Genomic DNA, 21160 nt, shown 5'->3' on the forward strand with positions numbered 1-21160 from the left:
GCACAATTATCTTGAAATCAGTTTCATACTGATTATTATTATTTGTTGAGAAGGATAGAGCAATCAGATCTGGTCAGATTACATTGTGGAAAATAATTAACATAGTAGTCCTTGCTTTTAGAGCAATAGGCTCCTAAAGTCCTATCGGGATTCTTGTTTTAAACCACAGTATATGGTGCAAGAGTACATATTTACTCATTTTTTGACGTTTTTATTAACTGTAGTTGAAAATATATAATTTTTATTTTTTTAGCCTTTTGTCTCGTCCCTAGCTTATAACACATACTTTGAGTGATTTTTTTTTCACCGTGTGTGTCAGATAGGAACATTTTTGAAATCCCAGTGCGAAAAATGTCGAGCTCAGTCACACAAGGTTGACCTCAAATGTCAAAGTAGAACTATTTACCATTTTACTTATTCCAAATTTTCTCATTATTCCTTTGTTTTTCAAGATCGAGTAAAGTATAATTCCGATTAGAATACCATGCTGCATCGTATTATTCAATATAAGCGAGATTTCGTCTTTAATTTTAGGACCCTATTGTCATTCTTTTAAAGAAGCATTTCAGTCTTTGAACGAACCTTATGAAGAGAAGACGCAAACATTATGGCTTTGGAGAAAACGTTGTACACGTCCGGTCACAACATTGGCGTAGTCGAGTCTTCCACAAGCGGGAGTAAATCTTTTGACGGACTAATGAAGCAAATTAGAAGAAACACGAATTTTCAAGCTTTGACTGGAAATGGTATGAAATTTCAAAATTTTGTGTAGAGTGCGTCAACTCACCGGTTAGAAGTGCTGTGGTATGATAGAGAGGCAGTTGTTAGTCTGGGCTCAGATAGAGAAGGCGGAGTACCAGAAGAATAAGATTGGACCCTGATAGAGAAGGCAGAGGTCCCGTGGATTCCGACAGAGAAGGCGGAGTACCACAGAAATCCTTCAGGACTCTGATAGAGAAGGCAGAGATCCCTTGAGACTGGACTCCGATAGAGAAGGCGGAGTACCAGAAGGATAAGATTGGACCCTGATAGAGAAGGCAGAGGTCCCGTGGACTCCGATAGAGAAGGCGGAGTACCACAGAAATCTTACTCTGATAGAGAAAGCAGAGATCCTAATAGACTACACTCCGATAGTGATAGAATGGTCATTGATGGATAATCAAGTGACTGAGTTTTTGAGAAAAACGTAACAAACTAAAATACATCTTATATCGAGTGTAGATTACTTTCATTAAAGTCGTGATTAAAGTCAATATGCAAAATTCAGAATATGATGGATCTTTTAGTTCATTGAAATTTGCTCCATTGAAACAAACAAATAGACGAGACTTGATTGGTCCATGCAAGTATTTCTCAAATGAGGAAACGAAAAAAAAATGAGTAATTGTTCTATACTATGGAGTGGAATAGTTTAACTAGCAATGAGAAAGTAATGAAATCACAGTTGTAAAGCTGGTGGTAATGTACAATTATATCAATGATTCATATGATGCATATTTAATAATCGAACAAGGTTTATCTTTTCTTAACTTCCAAAGGATCGTATTCTTTCGCTTAAAATACAATGATACACTCTCTCACGCGGATATGGGAAATTCTAGAACATCCCAACGATCTTGACTTGCAGCAGACTTAGTTGCGACGGCTGTAGCCCTGCGCCGACGGGTTGGTCACCTGGACAACGATGTTGTTGAAGTCCAGCTGCTTCAACATCTCCTTGGTCTTCGGATCCACTTCGATGATGTCCTGCTCCAGAGCGGACACCTCCGGTACGTAGTTATCTCTGCGCTCACGTTCCTCCTCCTGCAGCTTGATGGAGATACCACGGACCTGCGAGTGGTGCAGGCGCTTCATCAGGTGTGTCACGAAACCAGCAATCTTGTCGCGCAGGGGATTAGTGGGAATGATCGCCACTTCCTCGACGATGCGCTTGTTTGTGTGGCAATCCATCGTCAGCCGGGTGTGTAGTACTTCTCAAAGATGACCTTAGAGGCTTCACCTTAGACCTTCTTTTTCACTATACTATGGCTGAATGATTACGATTCAATAGTTACGTGTTGAAGTCAAACTAGGAATGCCTCCGTGATATTGAACCTCGTATTGAACTTCTGGAAGTTGAAAAGCAGGATCCTTGGTTGTTATTTTCTCTTAAGCCAGATTTGAAGGGAGGCATTCAATGAATAAATTGGAGAAATATTTTGGCATTTGAAAATAGCAAAAGTCATAGCTTACCTTGATGAGATTTTTTTCTCGTACGTATTGATGATTTTTGAATTTTGATAATGTCAAAGATAAGATGCAAGGAGAACAGTTATAGGTTCATGATTAAAGCTTTGAAATATAGTCTTGGAATAATCAACAGTTGTTAAAATAAGCATTTGAAGCTAAATCAATTGTACTGTAGTATACTAACCAAGATGCTGACAGTATATGCAAGTATAGACAGCTTTTGAGAGCGTTTGATGTGCATTAAAGTAGAGGAAACAGTGAGACAGATAGGAGATTTCCAAAGAGTAAAAATTTCATCATCAGTTGGAGCAATCAATACCAATTTTAAAAAGTCCTTTACGAAAGAATCGGCTTTGAGAATTGAATGATCAACGAAAGATTTTCTGCTGGTGTTGATTCTCACATCGTATGTTCGAATTTTCAACATTCTGGATGTAGATCCGTATATTATTGTTAAACAAAACTTATTGGTTTTCTGCGTGAATACAAAGTTTCACTAAGGTTTAGTTGATTTTATTAGTTTTCAAGAAAAAAATTGTTAGATAAATATGTGCCATCCCAAGTAACATTTTAAGTTTTGTTCGGCTCACGGTTCGGCTCTACAAGAGATCTTCATGATCAATTTTATAAAACTTGCAATAAAACTGAATCGTACATCAAAACCTCTTGATAACCTCTTTAAGAGCATCTTCCGGCTAAGTGGACCACTCTCGGAGAGGTTTTGCAAACCGCATTAAGAGTAGCAATAAACCCGTTTTAAAGCCTAGTTGAAATTTTTTCGATTCTCGATTGTTGTTGTTTTTTTTTTCAACAAAAACTATGACAGCTCAAGATGCAGAGAAGCTTCTTCGATGGCACGTAAAGTTCTGGAGGATACATCATTCGTAAGTAGAAAGCGATCATTTCAGAGTAATATATTAGTAGTTATTGTGCTGGTAGGCTTATGCGCATTCGAATTTATCGTGAATATTGGGGTTGCAGAATCATAAAATTAATGCGCTTCGAAAATAGTGAATATTATCATCTTGGAATGAATGAAATCAATTTGTGAACTTTGTAAAACTATCTCGAATGACCAGAAAACTCAGCAGCGAGAGTTTATTTATGTGAGCATGTTATGAAAATGGTGGCAAACTATCAACCCGAATAGATTTTTACAATTCATGGTATCGTTCATACTATAAGATGTCTGTAAGAGGAATGATAACAATACACGTAATAATAACGATATGGTTGTATGATTGGAGTTGTAAATTAAGGACCATCCAATACCTTTTAAGTATCATAGTATTGTATTTTTTACGAATAATCAGACTTTGGCGACGAAATTGATCTCGCCCTAATATGGTACTAACCTAACATTTATGACACATTTTCGCCTTCTTTCCCCGATCCAAGCGAAACCAGCTGATTTTGTTATGAAACCATAAACAGCTGGTAGCCGAGAACAATAAGGATAAACGTAAACATCGGTGAACCAGCTGGTTTTGTTGTGTAAACATGACCAGCTGGTGGACCGAGAACAAAAGACCTTAATGGTAAACATTGAGACGGCCGGCGAAAACTGTCACATTATCGAGCGAGTTGCAAAAACCCTGTGACTGAGATTGACAGCGAAATCGAAAGCGAAATATGAGTACGACGAAATTTATCGCATCAAAGTCTAAGTCGAAAAAAAAATCGCAATATCAATGATAACGATACATTCTATGATACAGGAATAGTATTCAATAATTTAGTTTTGATAGATGACTTCACCGACGTCTTTTTTTCTTCTATTTTTCGCAAATACGGCTTAGTTTACTATTGACTGCGCTCGTACCTTATTATCCACTCTGAAATCCGGTACACCCGCGGTGATTTACGCTGCACTATGACCACGCTTTGTGGTGGATGCTTGGACGTGGTGTAGTATATCGACATCGGTATACGTTGCGATGTTCCTCCTCTCGCCTCCCGTTTGGTATCAAGCCCCTTTTGCTGCACTTACTTGTAAATAGCGCAATCGCACCGTTCCAAATCCTTGAGTTCAAGTAGAGTGCAGACTATTTGCAGGCCAGGAACCACCTTGCGCGAATCTTCCGATCTAGCTCCTGCTGATTTTATCCCCGCAGACGTTTCATCTCGCTAGAATCGGTGCCTCTAACTTGTGAACTCACATATTGAACTGCCGCTCAACTTACGGATCGAAACAAAAGTGTCTTCTAAACACTCGCGAGCACCTACAGCATATGGCCTCGAACGCGAGGGGCGATTCACTCATGTATTTTCGATGCAGCCCTGTGTATTGAAAATCGAATTGGAGTATTTTTGGTGTAATAACGTGTATTTTTTGCATTAGTGTATTATTTTGCACTTTTGTGAATAAATTATAATTAATATGTATTTGTGCAATTATTGTGCATTTTGCGAATAAACGTGTATTTTTAATCGATTTTTCACACTTTGCATTTAGGACTTGAAAGTTTGTAAACAAACCGAAAATAAATTGGATTTTCACGATTTCGATTGCTGCTCTAAGTCAAAACGACGAATTATTACAATATTTTCGTCATTTCTTTAACAAAACCGACAATCGTTCCTGATCCTGTACCCGAATAGAGCATGTAAAAACCTCCAGGTTTATGTCACTGCTGAGAATTATACTGAGAAGTTGTTTTTTTTTTTAGAAAGCAGGAAAGTTTATTTTATGTTTCCTTCCGGACTTTTTCTGGTATTTTCGAGGACTTCCCACAGAAGTTCTTCCTTGGATTCCTCATGGATGGCCGCAGAATTTTATCCGGGACGTCGGACTGGCCGACCGGTTGGAGGAGTACCCGAAGTGGCATGAACTGATTCGCTTGAAAGATAGCTGATATCGGAAACGGCAACTCCGATGTACTTGAGCTTCTTAAGAGTTTCGATCTGAAGACGCTCGTAACGAAGTTTGACGTGATTCTGATTGAGCCCCCGCTGGAGGAGTACGCCCGCGGAGGAGCAGCTGTTGCGGCCGGAGCTCCACGAAATTTCTAGTCCTGGGATAAAATTCTTGCCATGGAAATTAGAGAGGTGGCAGCCCATCGTAGTTCTGTGGTGCGGTAGTTCCGAGGGTCTGGACATGGGCCGGAACTGTCCTCGTAAATGGGGCTTTCGACGGTGCGAGGACATCTGCTGGATACGAACGAACTTCGATTCCCCGCGGCATTCGAAAATCTTCGAACCAAAGGCTGTTTTCCAACGTGCGAAGCAACATTGCCTGATGGGGACAGTTCGGCGCTCCACGGATAGCGACTTCATTCATGCCAACGTGGACATCCATCTTATGATCATTTCCGAAGAAGCAGAGTTCGCACTTTTGCGGGGATTCCTCCAGGAGTTTCTCTTGACTTTCCTCCCCCAGCTCTTCCTGATGTCTCCAGGAATTCTTTCGCGGATTCTTTCAAAAATAGGCTTTATTCTCCTGTTCTTGCTGGGATTCCTCCAGAACTTTATTCTTAAGATCCTTCTGGGACATCCCCTGGAATGCCTTCTGGGGTTTATCCACAAATTCCTCCTAACTTTCCCACAATGATCATCAGAGGGAACTTTTGTATCATTCCCACAAGGCATCTTTGTAACAACTCTTGGATAAATTCCCGAATGGAACTCCTAGAGGAAACTCCAAGAAGAAGTTCCTGGAGGAATCGTAGAGGGAATTTATGGAGAAACTGAAGATGGCACTCCTGAGCATCAATCGTATATGGGAAATACTAAATCATGGTGGGCTAACCTGACAGAATTTCAAAAGAAATTTATTTAGTAGAAAATTGCTTTGTAGGAACCTCTGAAAAAAGTTTTATAAGAAAAACCTTCGAAGAAATTTCTCTGAAAGGAATCTTTGAAGGAAACCCTCTTTAAGGAATCTGAAGGAATCCCTCTTGAAGAAATCTAAAAAGAAATTTCGCTGGGAATATTCACAAGAAATAATCTTCGTTGGTATTGACTTGGGAGAATATCCCAAGAAGTTCCTTGGACGAATCTCCACAGACATTCTTCTTGCTTGCACCATTCTCCGGAGTGATTCCTCTTTTATATAATGTGGGAAGCTATAGGCTATAGTGAACTCTTCCCCCCGCATCGTAGTCAGCATTCTTCACATATGGTCCTCTAAATGCTGTATTTAATCCGCCACAAGTTTATCTTAAAACTTTAGAACCATTGTACATTACATTCCCGACCGAAAACGAAACCTCCCCATGCTTTCTGCTTACGGATTGTACTCAGGGATGTTCCGGACGGAAGTTCCAATTCTATCCAGTTCCAGGTAGATTGTCAGTCTCAGTCGAGGTCTCAGTGTCTGTCACAAAATCATCTCATCATTTCTGAATTCCTGTATTTATTTATTGCACAATATTTATATTTGCACATAATTACCATAATTGAACTGAAACGTGCTGAAACTGTATTTTTCGTGTACTGGAACAGATTTGCATTTTTATTTTGAATTGGCATATTTTTTTGGAATATGGCGTATTTTTTAGTACTGTTGTATTTTTCGCATTTTTCGTGTATTGGAGAATTTTTGCACTTTTATTTTGAATTGGTGTATTTTTTCGAATATGGCGTATTTTTTATGCAGTTTTGCATTTGTTGTGTATTGATGTATTTTTGTGTATTTTTATCATTCGTGTATTTTTACTGCAGTAACGCAGTACAGTGAATCGCCCCTCGCTCGAACGTCGCGCGATGGACAATAACACGATCCCGGTAACAGCACACGCTAAGGTCAGTTTACCCATAAATAGGTAGTTGATTTACCCATATTTGAGTTTTGCATTCAAAACCCATAATATGCGTAAATCATACTTATAAATATCGGTAAACTTTACTCATAATATTAGTTAAGCAACATTACGCAAATATGGGTAATTGCCCTTTACCCATATTTGGATGAAAAATTGTCACTTTTATTTTATTTCAAAACAAACACAAGATCTTGCACGAGATTGAAGTTCATCTGCCTAAAGTGTCTCGAGTATACCAAAGTGGCGAATCCTGGTCGTTTTGACAGGTCTCCTGCTCGATTGGAACTATGGGGATGACAGCAAATCGGCTGTTCCAATTTTGACGTTTCTCCTCTTTGTTATTCCAGACTCGTTACATCTGCCCAGCTAACGACGCGGTTGCTTGAATTTCCGTCGTTTTTCGCCGTTCAAGTAATTGTTTGCAATAGCAAATACATTGCAAGTATATCCCGGCATGAATAATACTGAATTACGTCCAATAATCGGGTAAGTTATATAATTTTTAGCACCTTCTTTCCTTTAACTATTTTTCTTATCCATCCAACAGTTCCGGCGCCACCTCTACCATTTTATTGCCTTCCTTCCATAACCCCGGAACATAACCACGGCAATAAGCAAAGCTAGTCATCGATTAGTTAACATAAAGGAATCCGCAGGAATGTAATCTGGAAGACGAGATCCGGCATCTTAGGAAGTTTTCCAGGATAAAAATCGGATAGCCTAAACCAACGAGTTTTCCCCGGGTGACGGTTTCCCAAGCAGTTTCCCGCTTATTAAATGTGAGTTGGTTAAGTGCGCCATCGGTTCCTCCGGCTGCGAAGGTGGACTCATGACGCAGAAGGAAAAGTACGTCGAAACTGCAACTGAAGTATCGACAGATCAAGATCGTCTCGGAACATCTGGAACCACCGCACCGGGCGCTCTATGCAGTATGTTTCGTAACAATTAGTTGTTACTTAAAAGAAATTGTAAAAAGTATCCATAAAATAAAATATTGAAATGAGTATTAATTTTGATCATTTATATTTATTAATAATATTTACTATCCAAATTAATCGAAACTTCCAAATATATTAAAAATATTACCAGGGAAAAATTACCCATATATGGGTAAAATTACTCAACTCATTTATGGGTAAAGTGCCCTTACTCATTTATGAGTAAAGCCACTCTACCCATAAAATGAGGTTGTGCACTTTTCAGCGATTATGAGTAAAGTTTACTCATATTTGGGTAAACTGACCTTAGCGTGCAGTCCGATTCCCGTTGCAACTAATTACAAACAAAAAAAAACTAACAACGACTCACCGTACAGTGAAAATGTCAGAATCTGACGAAGACCGCAGGGGTGTAATTTTTTCATGTCGGTAAAACAGATTTGGTGAAATATTTCCATTTTGTTTTGATCATTCACTGTATCATCGAGTTAATGATAAAGTGATTATAGGACGAATAATTTCACAAAATTTTTGTTCGAGAAAAAAGGCATATTTGAATGGTAACGATACTTAACAACCCATTCGGTCTATCATTAAAAGTCCAAGAATGATAACTGATATCGTTGATATGATTGATTGTATCATTGATGTATAATCCGGTTTATGATAACACGAATAATTTGAAAATGATTACCTGTACAATGGATCATTTTATGCAGAATGTGCATAATCTCGCCGCTAGAGGGAAGCGACAGCGACATCTCTGATGTTTCACATGAACTATATAGCTTCATTCATTTTCCCATAGATGGCGCAATAATAGATGGCAATCATGAAATAAAGGGCGTAATCCAAAAATTAACTTATTTTCACGAATATTGTTAAAACTTATTTTTAGCAATAATTTTAGTTTGCTAACGTAGCAACACAAATTGAAAAAATAAGCGGGCTCATAATTTACTGAAAAATTAACTGTATTACAGGACTTGTAGACAAATTGCTGCATTGGAAATATTTTATTTTGCTCAGGCAATAGAGCTAATAAACTATAGAGGAAGAATGTCGCTGGCGTCGCCGTTGCAACATCTCTTGCTGGCGGAGATAGGGAGGGATATAAGTGTCAAAGCGAAAAAGTATGCAGTTTGACAGATAGATACCCGGCATGTTTGCGAACGAGAACAAAGGGAACAGCAGCGACATTCGTCCTCTATAGTTTATTAACTCTATTGCTCAGGCCCTTTACATAGTTGCCGCAGTTTGCATGAGCCATTTTGACAGCTCTCGAGCAAAACAAAATTGGTGAAACAAAAACAAAAACAGTCGAATTCACTTTGCGTTACCTCAACATGGCAAATTTCTGCTGTATTTGCGGGATTAAAAGGCATGAAAATGGCCAAAAAGTTAGTTTACACGCATTTCCAAAGGAGCCGGAGCGTCGATCAGCATGGTTATCCAACCTAGTTCCGGATCAAATCCCGGTAAACATTGCAGCTGCGCGGATTTGCAGCCAACACTTCAGCAATCATCAATACGAGACAACTGTTTTCCCAAATGGTAGGCATTGAATAAATTATTTGGGTGGTATCACATTTTCCGGAATGCCATCTCCCGGAATGCCATTTCCCGGAGTGACATTTCCCGGAATGACACATTTTCCGGAATTCCATTTTCCGGAGTGACATTTCCCGGAATGACACATTTCCCGGAATGTCATTTCCCGGAATGACACATTTCGCGGAATGCCATTTCCCGGAATGACATTTCCCGGAATGATGCTCGATCATTAGGGCTGAAGTATGTTAAACCGAGGTACATCAGAACGAAAGTGTCAATAGGCCGAATAGGTCATTATAGGTCTTATGACTTTTGTGGTGAGTTGCGTGTTATCTTCTTGGTAGTTGAACTGGTAATGAATTCAATCATAATTCTCAGCCAACTTGATTAGCACAAAAATACCACATACCTATCCTTTTCTTTATAATTGAAAGAGCTTTTAATCAAGCTTTTAATATATAAAATGGTGGATTTTAATTCTATCGTGCCGTCATGATTGTCCGTGAGGGAATTTGATTGGCATGTCCTCATTGGACCAACCATCCGGTTGTCCGTGAAGGACTTCGTTTGCCGTGCTCTCATCGGACCAACCAGCCGGTTGTCCGTGATAAATCGAAGATGTTTTAGTCGAAAGCTCTTAGACCTCCTCATCCACCATGGCAAAGTACATACAAAAAAAAACAACAAATGTAACTAAGCCATCATCATGTACTTCATTTTGAAGCAAACTACCACAGCTTTAAAAGGATGGCCACTGGGCAGCCTAATGGAATGGTATTATTATGAAACTGTATACACCTCGAAAGAACAGCCTATTTTTAAAAGAAGGAAAAATCTCTGATAGGAGAGTTAATAGAGTGGCCGCCAATAGTACAGTATAGCAGCCGAGTTGAATTGTTTGATTATCATAAATGCATATACATACTACTAACTCTCTCATAAGAAATTTTTCCTTCTTTTAAAGATAGGCTGTTCTTTCGAGGTATATGTATAAAAAATTAGCAATTCATTTAATTAGGATGCTATGATGCTGTAATATTGACCACATCACAAACTCTCCCATCAGAGATTTTTTCTTCTTTTGAAAATAGGCTGTTCTTCCAAGGTGCACATACCTCGAGCACATATCGAAATCAAACTATTCGACTAGGCTACCCATTGTCCGTCCTTAGAATTTAAGTCATTCAATTGAATGATCTAGCACCCTTAATGACTTAAAACCCAATTTCGCAAAAATATTGATTCCGGGAAATGTCACTCCGGGAAATGGTATTCCGGGAAACGGCATTCCGGGAAATGGCATTCCGGGAAAATGATCATTCCGGGAAATGTGTCATTCCGGCAAATGTCATTCCGGGAAATGTCACTCCGGGAAATGGCATTCCGGGAAGTGGCATTCCGGGAAATGTGATACCACCGTTCACGAAACTTAAGCGAACCGCTTGCCCAGATGTGATTTGGATACCGTCTCCGAAACCGGCTCAAAATAACACAGAACTTCGCAGTTTCAAATCAGTGGAAACTCAAACGGATGTTACGTTTGGTGCGGACCCGAGTATGGAAGCGTATTATAGTGTTCTCTCAAGTGCACAGACGCCAAAGAAAACTGTAACATTTCCATGTTTACTGTGAAATAAGGAAACAATTTAACTACCTGAAACCATTTTTTTGTCTTCAGAACCTAAAAAGAAAGTATGATTCTGCATCTCCGGGCATAGCAGTTGAAGCAAACAAGCAACCTAAAACTGTCGAGGTATATTTTTTCCGTCTTATATTGGAAACGTTCATACTTTACGTTATGCTTTGATAGGGGTAGATGTTGTGCTAGTAACCTACCTATCGGAGGACCTTTTTTCTACTTCAACAGCGATAAAATCCGTGTGATTGATTCAATATAATCCCACTCATCTCCCTTCCTCATGTCACACTTTTTGTATGAGACCTCTGAAATATTTCTATGGATTGTCACCATAAGCGTAACTAGGTCATGGCTCTAGGGGGGGCCAAGGCCATGTCGATGTAGATTTTTTATACTAAAATGATACTTTTCGCCTGAATTGCGTGATTTTTTCCAAAATGGATTATCCTGGAGGGGGCCAGGCCCCCCCTGGCCACCCCCTATTTACGCCAATGATTGTCACTGCCGAACCCCTTTTCTCTTCAAAGTGTGACGTAAATTATGGACGCTTCCCAGTCAATGATTGCTACTAATTGTGAATATTGTGAGATGTTCCTATCTGCCACCATGTTTATGCTACATATTAACTTTTTTATATATTTTAAGCTGTCTATTGAATTATGCGTGGACACATTCAAGGAAGACGATTCTCCCAATGGTTGCTCGTATGATGACACATCCTCATATACATTTGTACCAGCTGTAGATAGTTCGTTGAACGAGTTAGAAGCATCTGCGTACATTGATGGCTATTATGGCTCTGGCCAAGAAGCTGATATGAGCGTATTTCAGTTAGACGATGAATATTGCGTAGGAGAGACAGTTGTATCTGATAAAGAAGAGGAATACGAGCAAATCATAGACAACCTTGAAAACCCCAAAGGACAATTTGGATCAGATGAAATTAATGAATCGAGCTACTCCATTAACGAAGACATTACTTGTGAGTCAACACCACGGTCCAAAACTAATCACCCCTTTTACTCACTTAGAAACATTTGCCTATTTAATAAACTTCTCTTATGCGAAATACCACAGCTACACGCTGAATAGTTGCCGAGCTATCTGGGTATGCAGCTGCTACGCAAACACTGTTCAAGCAAATCTGGAGAATTTATTCAGTTATGGATCATTTATTGGCAAGTAACATATGTTGTAGATGCAATTGTTCAGCTTTCAATTGTGCTTATTTATAATAATGGATTAGCTGTGAAGTTGTTTATTCCATGCCGATTTGTTTTTCTTCAGCCAATATTCAGCTGTTGAATTTCCCAAACAAGCTATATTATAATTGAATAACGTTGGCTTAAAACTTTTATTAAATGTGGGTTTGAAACTTCATTTCCAAATGTTTTGAAAGCATTTTGAAATTATTGAATCGTTTAAAAGCATTTCATTTTGTTCAAGCACACTTTATCCAATTACGGTACAACTATTATTCAATATAAAAATAATCAAAAAATATGGCTGATGTAAATATAACCAACTTTTCGATACACATAATAATCAAGGTAATGTGTTTTGCTAATCGATGCAATTGGAAAATGTTATAGTTGTTTTATTTTAAAGTAATTACTTTAGTGAGATTTGAACTTACCACCGTCGATCCATAAGCGCCTGCATACCATCTGCGTTATCCAAGGTGTTGACGTAACCAGTGATTAAACACATATAAAAGCTAGACAAGATTGAATAATTGTTGTGGTAAACTTTAGTCACAGACAAACAGACATACCACTCAAATCGCAATCGTCGCACGATTTAACGGTCATTTTGAAAATAACGTGTGGTTCGGACTGTGCTCGCATGTGTCATGGTGGCGCTGCTGTGCCTACATCACCTCTCAATTTTGGAGAGAAATGAACGCGGCGCCGATCAATGTTTACATAAAATGACTCCATCATGAACCTTCATTCATATTTTATGAATGGATGACGCCACGAGGGAGTGGTCACCTGCTAAATTTTTACATCGAGCCGAGGGAAACAACATCTGCAAATGAATGCTTCGGATTGAGCATTATAGAGGGTGCTAGTGAGATGCCAAACGATGTTTTTGAAGCAATTTTCTTCTAAGTAGTATGTCTGTTTGTCTGTGCTTTAGTTCAGCTTCCCATTACTGGCTAAAGTTACCACACTCGCAAACACACAAGCTGATTAAAACATTGATATACAATCGGTTAAAAACTGAACAAGTAGTTATTACCACTGTGATAAACATTTTCTGTTCTGTCTGCACTGCCCTATGTTTTGACGTATATAGCGCTTGATCAGCAACGATTCCACTTATGACGCGCGCTCATTCGCATTGTTGTCAACAATTGCTACACGTCTCCGCAACCGCGCAGCTGCTCGTTCAAAAATGGATCAATCGAAAGGTAATATGATGGAAAACTAAACAAATTTTAACTATTTTCTAATTCAATGATAATTGATTCCAGATTATTTTGTTGTTGCCCAAACTAAGGAGGCGGGGAAGCATGTTCTCACCGCAGTTCCGTGTCGATGGATCCGAGACGGGTGTCTCTTTTGGCCTGGCAAAAATGCGAACAAATTGAGAAAGAATCTCACCTCAGAACCAAGCGCCGGTTGGAGTAAGATTGCGTGCAGCATCAAAAGGAAGTACATCCCGTCCTACGAGGAAGCGGAGGCAGAAGCCGCCGAGCTTTCCGGACAAAATACGGAGAGTTCCGATGCAGCACCGCGGAGGAAGAAACAAAAAAGAGCGACGAAAGATGACACAAGCCGCCGATTTGATTTTAATCATCTAGTTCCCGGCGAGGCTCCTGGAGACGGTATGTTTTTGTGTGTTGTTTTACCTTTCTTATGCTACACATTGAAAATTCACTTTCCAGGAAGTTCGAGTACCTTCAGCACGACAAGCAACCTGCTCTGCAGCACCGAGCCGGAACCTACCGGAACAGAAATGAACACCCAAGTCGTCGGTGAAGCTCAAAACCAACCTGGTCCATCTCACAACTTTCTCTGCACTGCAAATGCAAATCCGGTGGAAAACGCCTTCTCCACACAGCCGGTTCCCGACCAGCCCGTTTATGTTACGACAGTTCCTCTTCCCGAATCAGCACAACACGCATCGGATGAAATTCAGGCGATTGCGACGGAGGGAGAATACGTGTATTTCCAACAGGTATTTTAATGTTTGTTGCATTATATTTGTTTTTTTTTTTTAATTGATAGTGTATGTTGTACATTACAGCCAACTATTGACGTGGACTACATCGTTAGGGCCGTGACGGACAAAATCGAGGCGGAATGCTCCAAAATGAAGCAGGAAATACTCGCGGCTGTTGGGTCTATGATGGCAACGTTAAAAAGCGACATGGACGTTAAAATTGCAGCGGCTTTGCGTGCGCAAGGAAACCCGTCTGACGAGAATGATGACTTCAAATTCTCTCCAGTGTCAAGCATCGAAGCTATCCATGAGCTGGAGAAGCATCTGGCAGATGAAACTTACGCAAAGCGTTTCGTAAGTTTCTTTCTATTATAATTTTCATATTGATTATCGCGTAACACGATAGCCCTGTTCAATGAAGTAGATTGAACATTCTTGAAGTTGCTGCATCCTGCTCTTATCCATTTGTTGACGAATAAGTAAGAGCATGATGTAGAAACTGCATCAATGTTCAAGCTACTTCATTGAACAGGACTAATATGTGCATAAAATTCGTGTTCAACTACTAAGGTTTAACTTGCTCGAAGTTGCTGCATTCTGCTCGTACCCGTTTGTTAACAAATGGGTAAGAGCAAGATGCAGCCACTTCGAACAAGTTCAACCTGCGTTGTTGAACAGGACTAATATTTACTACATTTTCCGCTGCTACATTTCGATTAACAAATAACTAATTCATTTTTACAGACTTCTTACATGAAAAAGATCGTCGGATTTGTTGGTGACAACTGCAACGGGATGAACATTTCGTACACGCTGGTGGATCATTTTTTCGAACGAAGTGTCATGATGAAATGTTCGTGGAGTGGCGCTAGTCGCAGTTCTGCCATCAAATTGGCAATCAAAAACTGTAGCAATATCCTGGACACATTCTTCGCAATCGTTCGTAGTGTGAATATGACTTTCTCCAGGCAGCTTCTTGAGCATTTCTTCAAACAAGTAACAAGGAATGCCAAGAAGAGAAGCGAAGCCAAGGGTTTGCGCCAACCAACCATACATCGAAGGGCAAAACGATCTAACAAAGCGCAAGTTAAAGGTAATTTTTACAGATCAAATTCTATTACAATTGATTAAATTTTTGCTTTTTTTTCAGCGGCTGTTGCTTCGAATCAAAGTTGCGGAAGTGGCAGAACACCATCGACGACAGACGATGATTCACAATCAAGTAAATCATCCAACAGTGAAATGTCGGACAGCGAGATGCTAATCAGCAAGGTGGAAAATTGTGAGCCTGACATCAGCTCGTCGTAATGATGTAAGTCACATTAGTCAAGTTCTGTGAATTCTGTATTGACTATCAAGACTTACTTGTTTTTGTTTTCAGTATGAAGATTTCGTTTTAATTTGTTCTTTCATCTTCTGTATGAATATTTGATTTTACTTTGTTTAGACCTTTGATATTCATGTTTATATTTTTATACCCTTTTTCTATATTGCTCTTTCGCTTTGCGATTTAAAATGCAAACAGGTGGACTAACACTGTTCAAAATGTGAAGAAAATCGCAGAAGTCAATAAACGCTGTTCGAAACCATCAAAATAATTGTTTATTTACTCATTCTTACAAAAATGTGTGTAGCAAAGGCACAAAAACGTGATAGTTGTCTTTATAGGATACTACTACATATTTACAAACAACGTCTGTTGGGCGATAGAGTTTTAAGCGATTGGTTACAGTTATGTTTGCTTTATAAATGCCCAAATACGACGATCGAATTGGTAGCACAAAAAAATCCTTAGGTAATGCCACGGGAACACCTTTTATGACAATTTGATTTTGTTCGTTGCAGGTAGCATCAATCATTTTGACAATTTCATTTTGATTTGATAAGAACCATGAATTTTCAAACGACTGATTTAACAGGAGCCCTTCGCGAATGGAACAATTTACCTTGGCATTTCGTTTGAACAAGTTCGGAAATGATAACTTGGTTGTTTCTTGAGGAAGAATCAGAGTACTTTTCTCAAGGATTCTATTTGCCACTTGTTCCAAACAGTTATTTCCTTGTCGTAGGCATTTTTTCAACTGAGATAAATAGTTTTCAAATGGATATGCGGATATGGAATCCAATGATCCGAACCTTTCGACGTCAGATACCACATGTTCCAAATTGTGTATATTACTGGTGATATACTCTTCCCCGTAAATATTTTTGAATTCTTCGATGAATTTTTCAAAAAGTGTTTGGGCTAAAGGTCTCAAACTGGCATAGAAATTCGAGGAACAAATCGTTACCGCGGTGAACAAAAGGAGAAAATGGTTGTATACCGTTTCATCTACTATATCGCTCAACACTACGATGCCAATATAATTCAAAAACGTTCGCCATTCAGTGCCTTTCCAAAATGCCAAGCAATCCATAGGTCTCATTTTACGGTGAAATTCGCAAGGTAGCTTGATGTTGGTAATTCTCTCCGACAGTTGTTGGATTTGAAATGCACGCAGTTTTCCGGAAAATCCCAAAGCACCATCCCTCCAACCAGTCAGAAGTTTTTTCATCACGCCAAGATCGAAGAGATGGAGAGAATCGGCTACAACAAAATCTTTGATCATGTCAACCTCAGCAATTCTCAGGATAGGGGATTCTTCACCATTATGATGTTTGCCATACATTTTATTGCGGAATTTCTCATCAGTTCTAGGTGCGCAGTGCAATGATGGAAAGACAACTGTCCGTGAGACATGTGAATATTCACCATGTATCGTACATTTTAGGCAACCATTTTTGCTGTTGAAGTTTACGACACCTGAAACATTAAATAGTAAAATCAATAAACTCTTACAATTTAGAAAATAATGGAGTTATGTAAGTAATGTGTTTTGAATCTTCAACGTATAGACACAAACCTTTTACGAAAGCTCGTGCAGGAGAATCACAAATAAAACATCTAATTTTTATGTCGATTTTGTAGCCGTTCATAGTGAATCCATTTTGCAAAATGGGAATGATTTCGTTGACAAATGGTGTCAGAAAGTCATTTACGTTTGTGGGTTTGGATTTCCCGAAGAAAATACCAACGGGCATTGGTTTTAGGCTGGGGAAACCGTAGACATTACACAAAATAGGCCATAATTGGAATTTTGAACTTTTGTGTATCGGTAGACCGTCTATATTGACGTTGATGCTTATGGAGATGTTTTCAGCCAGCTCATCGAACCAATGTTCTAAACATTTTTGGAGTCCAAAATGCCAATATTTTCCACCTGCCATTTCGATACACAATCGACCCGTGTCTTGTGGGGTATCGAGTAATGTCCGAGGATCCGCAGGCAATCGCGTGTCGTTGTACTGGTATCTCATAATTTGTAGTAGATCTTTCAATGCTCGATGAGTAATATTGTGGCGTAAAGACCATGCCTTCATCGAAATTTTGACATCCTTTTCATCAGGTTCAGTGAAGACTTCCATAACTTCTACAGGGTCTTCATCATCATATGAAACCTCAGCAGTGTGCTCACTTGAATCCGAAGCATCGCTTTGATATTCCATATACGCGGGATTTTCATACACTTCATACTGCAGATCTACAAATTAAAAATAGTTTCATATTTATGCTTGATACAATGAAAGTTGACAAATTACTTGGAGTTGATTGAAGAGTTAATTCGCCGAATTTGTTTTCGTATCCAGGACTTATCGTCTGATCAGTTTGATCATTTTTTGCATTATATGTAACTGTGGAACTAATGTTTTTAACAATTTTCTCGTATTTTTCTCGCATGCGTTTCAGATTTCTATGGAATGATCCACTTTTTTTGTATTTTTTGTAAATTTTCTCCATTTTTGTACAAAAACCCAAAAACGAACCGTCTTGCAACACGTACTATTGGAAAAGAAACAAGAGAGCTGAATTAGGGAATAATCACAATCATGTTAAGTGATTGTTCTGTATTTATGTATTTTTTGAACAAATTGTATAAGAACGCTTGATGCACTTTAGAAGAGCATTAACGGAAGCTAAACATTTTTTGTTTGAATAACAGCGCACTTCATTGCCATTATTCACAATATGTTGGTCATTAGCTTAAGAAAATGATATAGTAGCTTCAGTAGAACTTGTTGTTCAACGAATTGACGATAGCCCAACAAAAGAGTTTTTATTAGCTGCAGAAGCTTTTACGCAGTTAATAGATCAGCTTTGCATAGGTAGTAGAACAGAGATCATTCTCTTTGCATTTGAAGAGGTTTAATCAGCTTGTAATTCAAACACTAGTATTTTGTGGAACAATAGCTTTTGGATGAGCTATAATAAGTTTTATTACAATAGCGATTCAACATATAATTTAATCAGCTTGGAATGCTATTATTAAGCTATTCTTAAACCTATGTGTTTCTTAAAAGCATCCAATTGTTTCTTGGGATTGGACCTGCTTTAAACATTGATTATATTACCCACGATGAATTGCATTATTTAACAGGATACGACGAACACCAATTTTCATACATTCTTTGCTTAGTGTTAAAAATAGGTGAGCATGATTGGCCATGCTTCACAATGAGTGTTAGAAATCAGCTACTTGTCACACTTATTAAATTAAGGTTAAATTTTGACTACAGATTTTTAAGCATTTTGTTTCGCGTCTCTGAACAAATGATAAGTAAAATTTTTAAGTTTTGGCTTGATGCTCTTGATCGAATGGTAAATTCAATTGATTTTTGGAGTTTAGGGGCAAAAGGAGAAGGTTTGTATAGAGCTGTAATTGATTGTTCAGAGTTTATGATCGACAAACCATCGGAAGTACTAAAGCAACAAATTACGTGGTCCACATATAAGCATCGCAACACTTTCAAAGTAATGGTTGCCATTGATGAGAATGGGCTGATTATATTTGTGAGTCCACTATTTGGTGGATCAGCCACTGACGATACAATTGTACAGAAGTCAGGGCTATTGGATTTGTTAAAAACTGGTGATTATGTTCTAGCAGATAGAGGGTTTGAGAGCAATGATGTTATGGAAGAGAAAGGTATTATTCTCAACAAACCGCCTTCTAAGAAGGGAGACCAACTTTCAGAAGTAGATGTAGCGAATACGAGAGCCATAGCTAGTCGTAGAGTTGAAGTTGAAAGATTAATTGGTTTAACTAAAGATAATCGTATTCTAACCCAAAGAATAAGTCGATTTTTATTTCCGTTTGCAAGTAAAATAGTAAATGTTATTTTCAAATTAACCAATTTCAAACGACCAATTTGCAAAGGTGTGACATGCTTGAACAGAGGTTGTCCCAAGTAATTAAATGTTCAGAGAGAGATATACATTTCTGTTATACTTACCTACAGATGGTAATTGTATATTTTCAGGTCTAGATTTAAGTATTTGTTTTTTGTTTTTATTAAGTTTTACTCATTGATAATCGAAAACACAAGAACGAACTGATTGGAATAATAATTTATTTAGAACACACTCATTTATTAACGTACATTTCAAACTTTGATCCCAAACTGTACACAAAATTGCTCACAAAAAACGTATTTATAATATTTGTCAATCTTGTCAATAGTAGATGCAATGTACTGACTATCGAATTCTATTTTCTGTGTTTTGATTCCATTTAGCGTATAAACGGCAAAAATACAAGACTCGGCATTTGTAACGTACATTTGATACTGAACTTGTGAAAAATAAGGGTGCCTTCGTCTCAATTTACCTTCTTTATCCCAACATGATGCACAGGATGGACATTGGTTCCTGATGCTGTATGGTGCCTTGATCTCTAGTACAGTTTTTCGACAATCGCTTATGCCATCTGGCGAGCCAGCCAGGTAATTTCGTCTTTTATCGATAAACAAACCACATTTTCCAAAATTGTATTCTGCATGGGTAGATTTCAGTAAATTAAACGCCACATCTTCTTTTTCTTTCCCCCAGGCTAACTGTGGTAAATTATACCCACTGAGGTCATCGAAATTTCTTTTAGAAGGTACCGTACTGGGTGGCTTCATATTTTTTTCACTTGTTTCCATTGCTGTAATGACGCTATGAATATTCGAAGCAGTTAACCTGGACTTTCGGTATTCGAACCATGAAGTGGATCCAGCTTGCTCTATTGTTTGTTTTTCAATAGCATCAATTTGGTCACTCGATATTTTGTTGATAGAATTCACGTAATCTTCAAAAGGTGCCGTAATATAATCATGATCATGAAAAAGGGCAATCAAATTACAGTTTCGTCCACTGTTGAAACTGGTATGCAACCCGTAATTGATCGAGGCATCCACTGCAAATTTAGTGAACTCAGCACTTGGAGTGCAGCGTGCGGAATTCGTAATCAGTTGGTTGTCCTTTGGAGCAAACAATTTGTCTATCGGTGTGCCCGACAACTGTTCGTCATCTAGTTTGGGTGGTTTGTGCCACTGCTGTAATTCAGATGTACATGATGCTCCAGTAAAAATTGTGCCTGAAATCCAAAGCGTTTAGGTAATGATTATGGAAAATAAGACTTTTACTTTGTAGTAGGTATGGCGATGTAATGTGCTTTAAAAAGGTACCTGTTTCTAGGTAGCATTCCAGGCAAAGAAGGAGAGCAGCTACATGCTTACAAGCTGCCGAATTGCCTTGCCCAGCCGGGCATGTGCATGTGGATTTAGCGATTGCTGTTGTTGTAAATTCAACAATAACGCGATAAAGCACTCCTTTCTTCATCGCAGCCTTACAAAAGCATCGTTTTTGAAGATTATTCGCAGTAGTCTGAAAAAACGTTTATATTTTTTACTAAAAATTTGTTGTGGTTTTTTAATTCTGTTAATACAAACCTTCCCAAATCCGACCTGCCTTAAATGATTGGCCACATGCAGTTTTCGGCCCTCCT

General features: G+C 38.6%; 1 protein-coding gene, 1 long non-coding RNA gene and 1 pseudogene across 2 annotated transcripts; 2 read left to right on the forward strand and 1 right to left on the reverse strand.

Moving 5' to 3' along the window:
* Positions 1-1506: 1506 nt before the first annotated feature.
* Positions 1507-4152, reverse strand: LOC134283964 (small ribosomal subunit protein eS17-like; annotated as a pseudogene).
* A 3195-nt stretch (positions 4153-7347) lies between these two features.
* Positions 7348-8002, forward strand: LOC134288889 (uncharacterized). The gene is made up of 2 exons (XR_009998161.1): positions 7348-7478; positions 7540-8002. It is a non-coding gene; the product is annotated as an uncharacterized LOC134288889 (long non-coding RNA).
* Positions 8003-13265: 5263 nt separating this feature from the next.
* Positions 13266-15616, forward strand: LOC109419636 (uncharacterized). The gene is made up of 6 exons (XM_062849494.1): positions 13266-13539; positions 13603-13956; positions 14017-14309; positions 14379-14648; positions 15039-15387; positions 15445-15616. The coding sequence occupies exons 1-6, from the start codon at positions 13524-13526 to the stop codon at positions 15600-15602; spliced, it is 1440 nt and encodes a 479-aa protein (XP_062705478.1). The 5' UTR covers positions 13266-13523; the 3' UTR covers positions 15603-15616.
* The last annotated feature ends 5544 nt before the right edge of the window (positions 15617-21160 follow it).

This window comes from Aedes albopictus, chromosome 2 (genome assembly GCF_035046485.1).
Source record: "Aedes albopictus strain Foshan chromosome 2, AalbF5, whole genome shotgun sequence".
NCBI classification, from domain to species: Eukaryota; Metazoa; Arthropoda; class Insecta; order Diptera; family Culicidae; genus Aedes; species Aedes albopictus.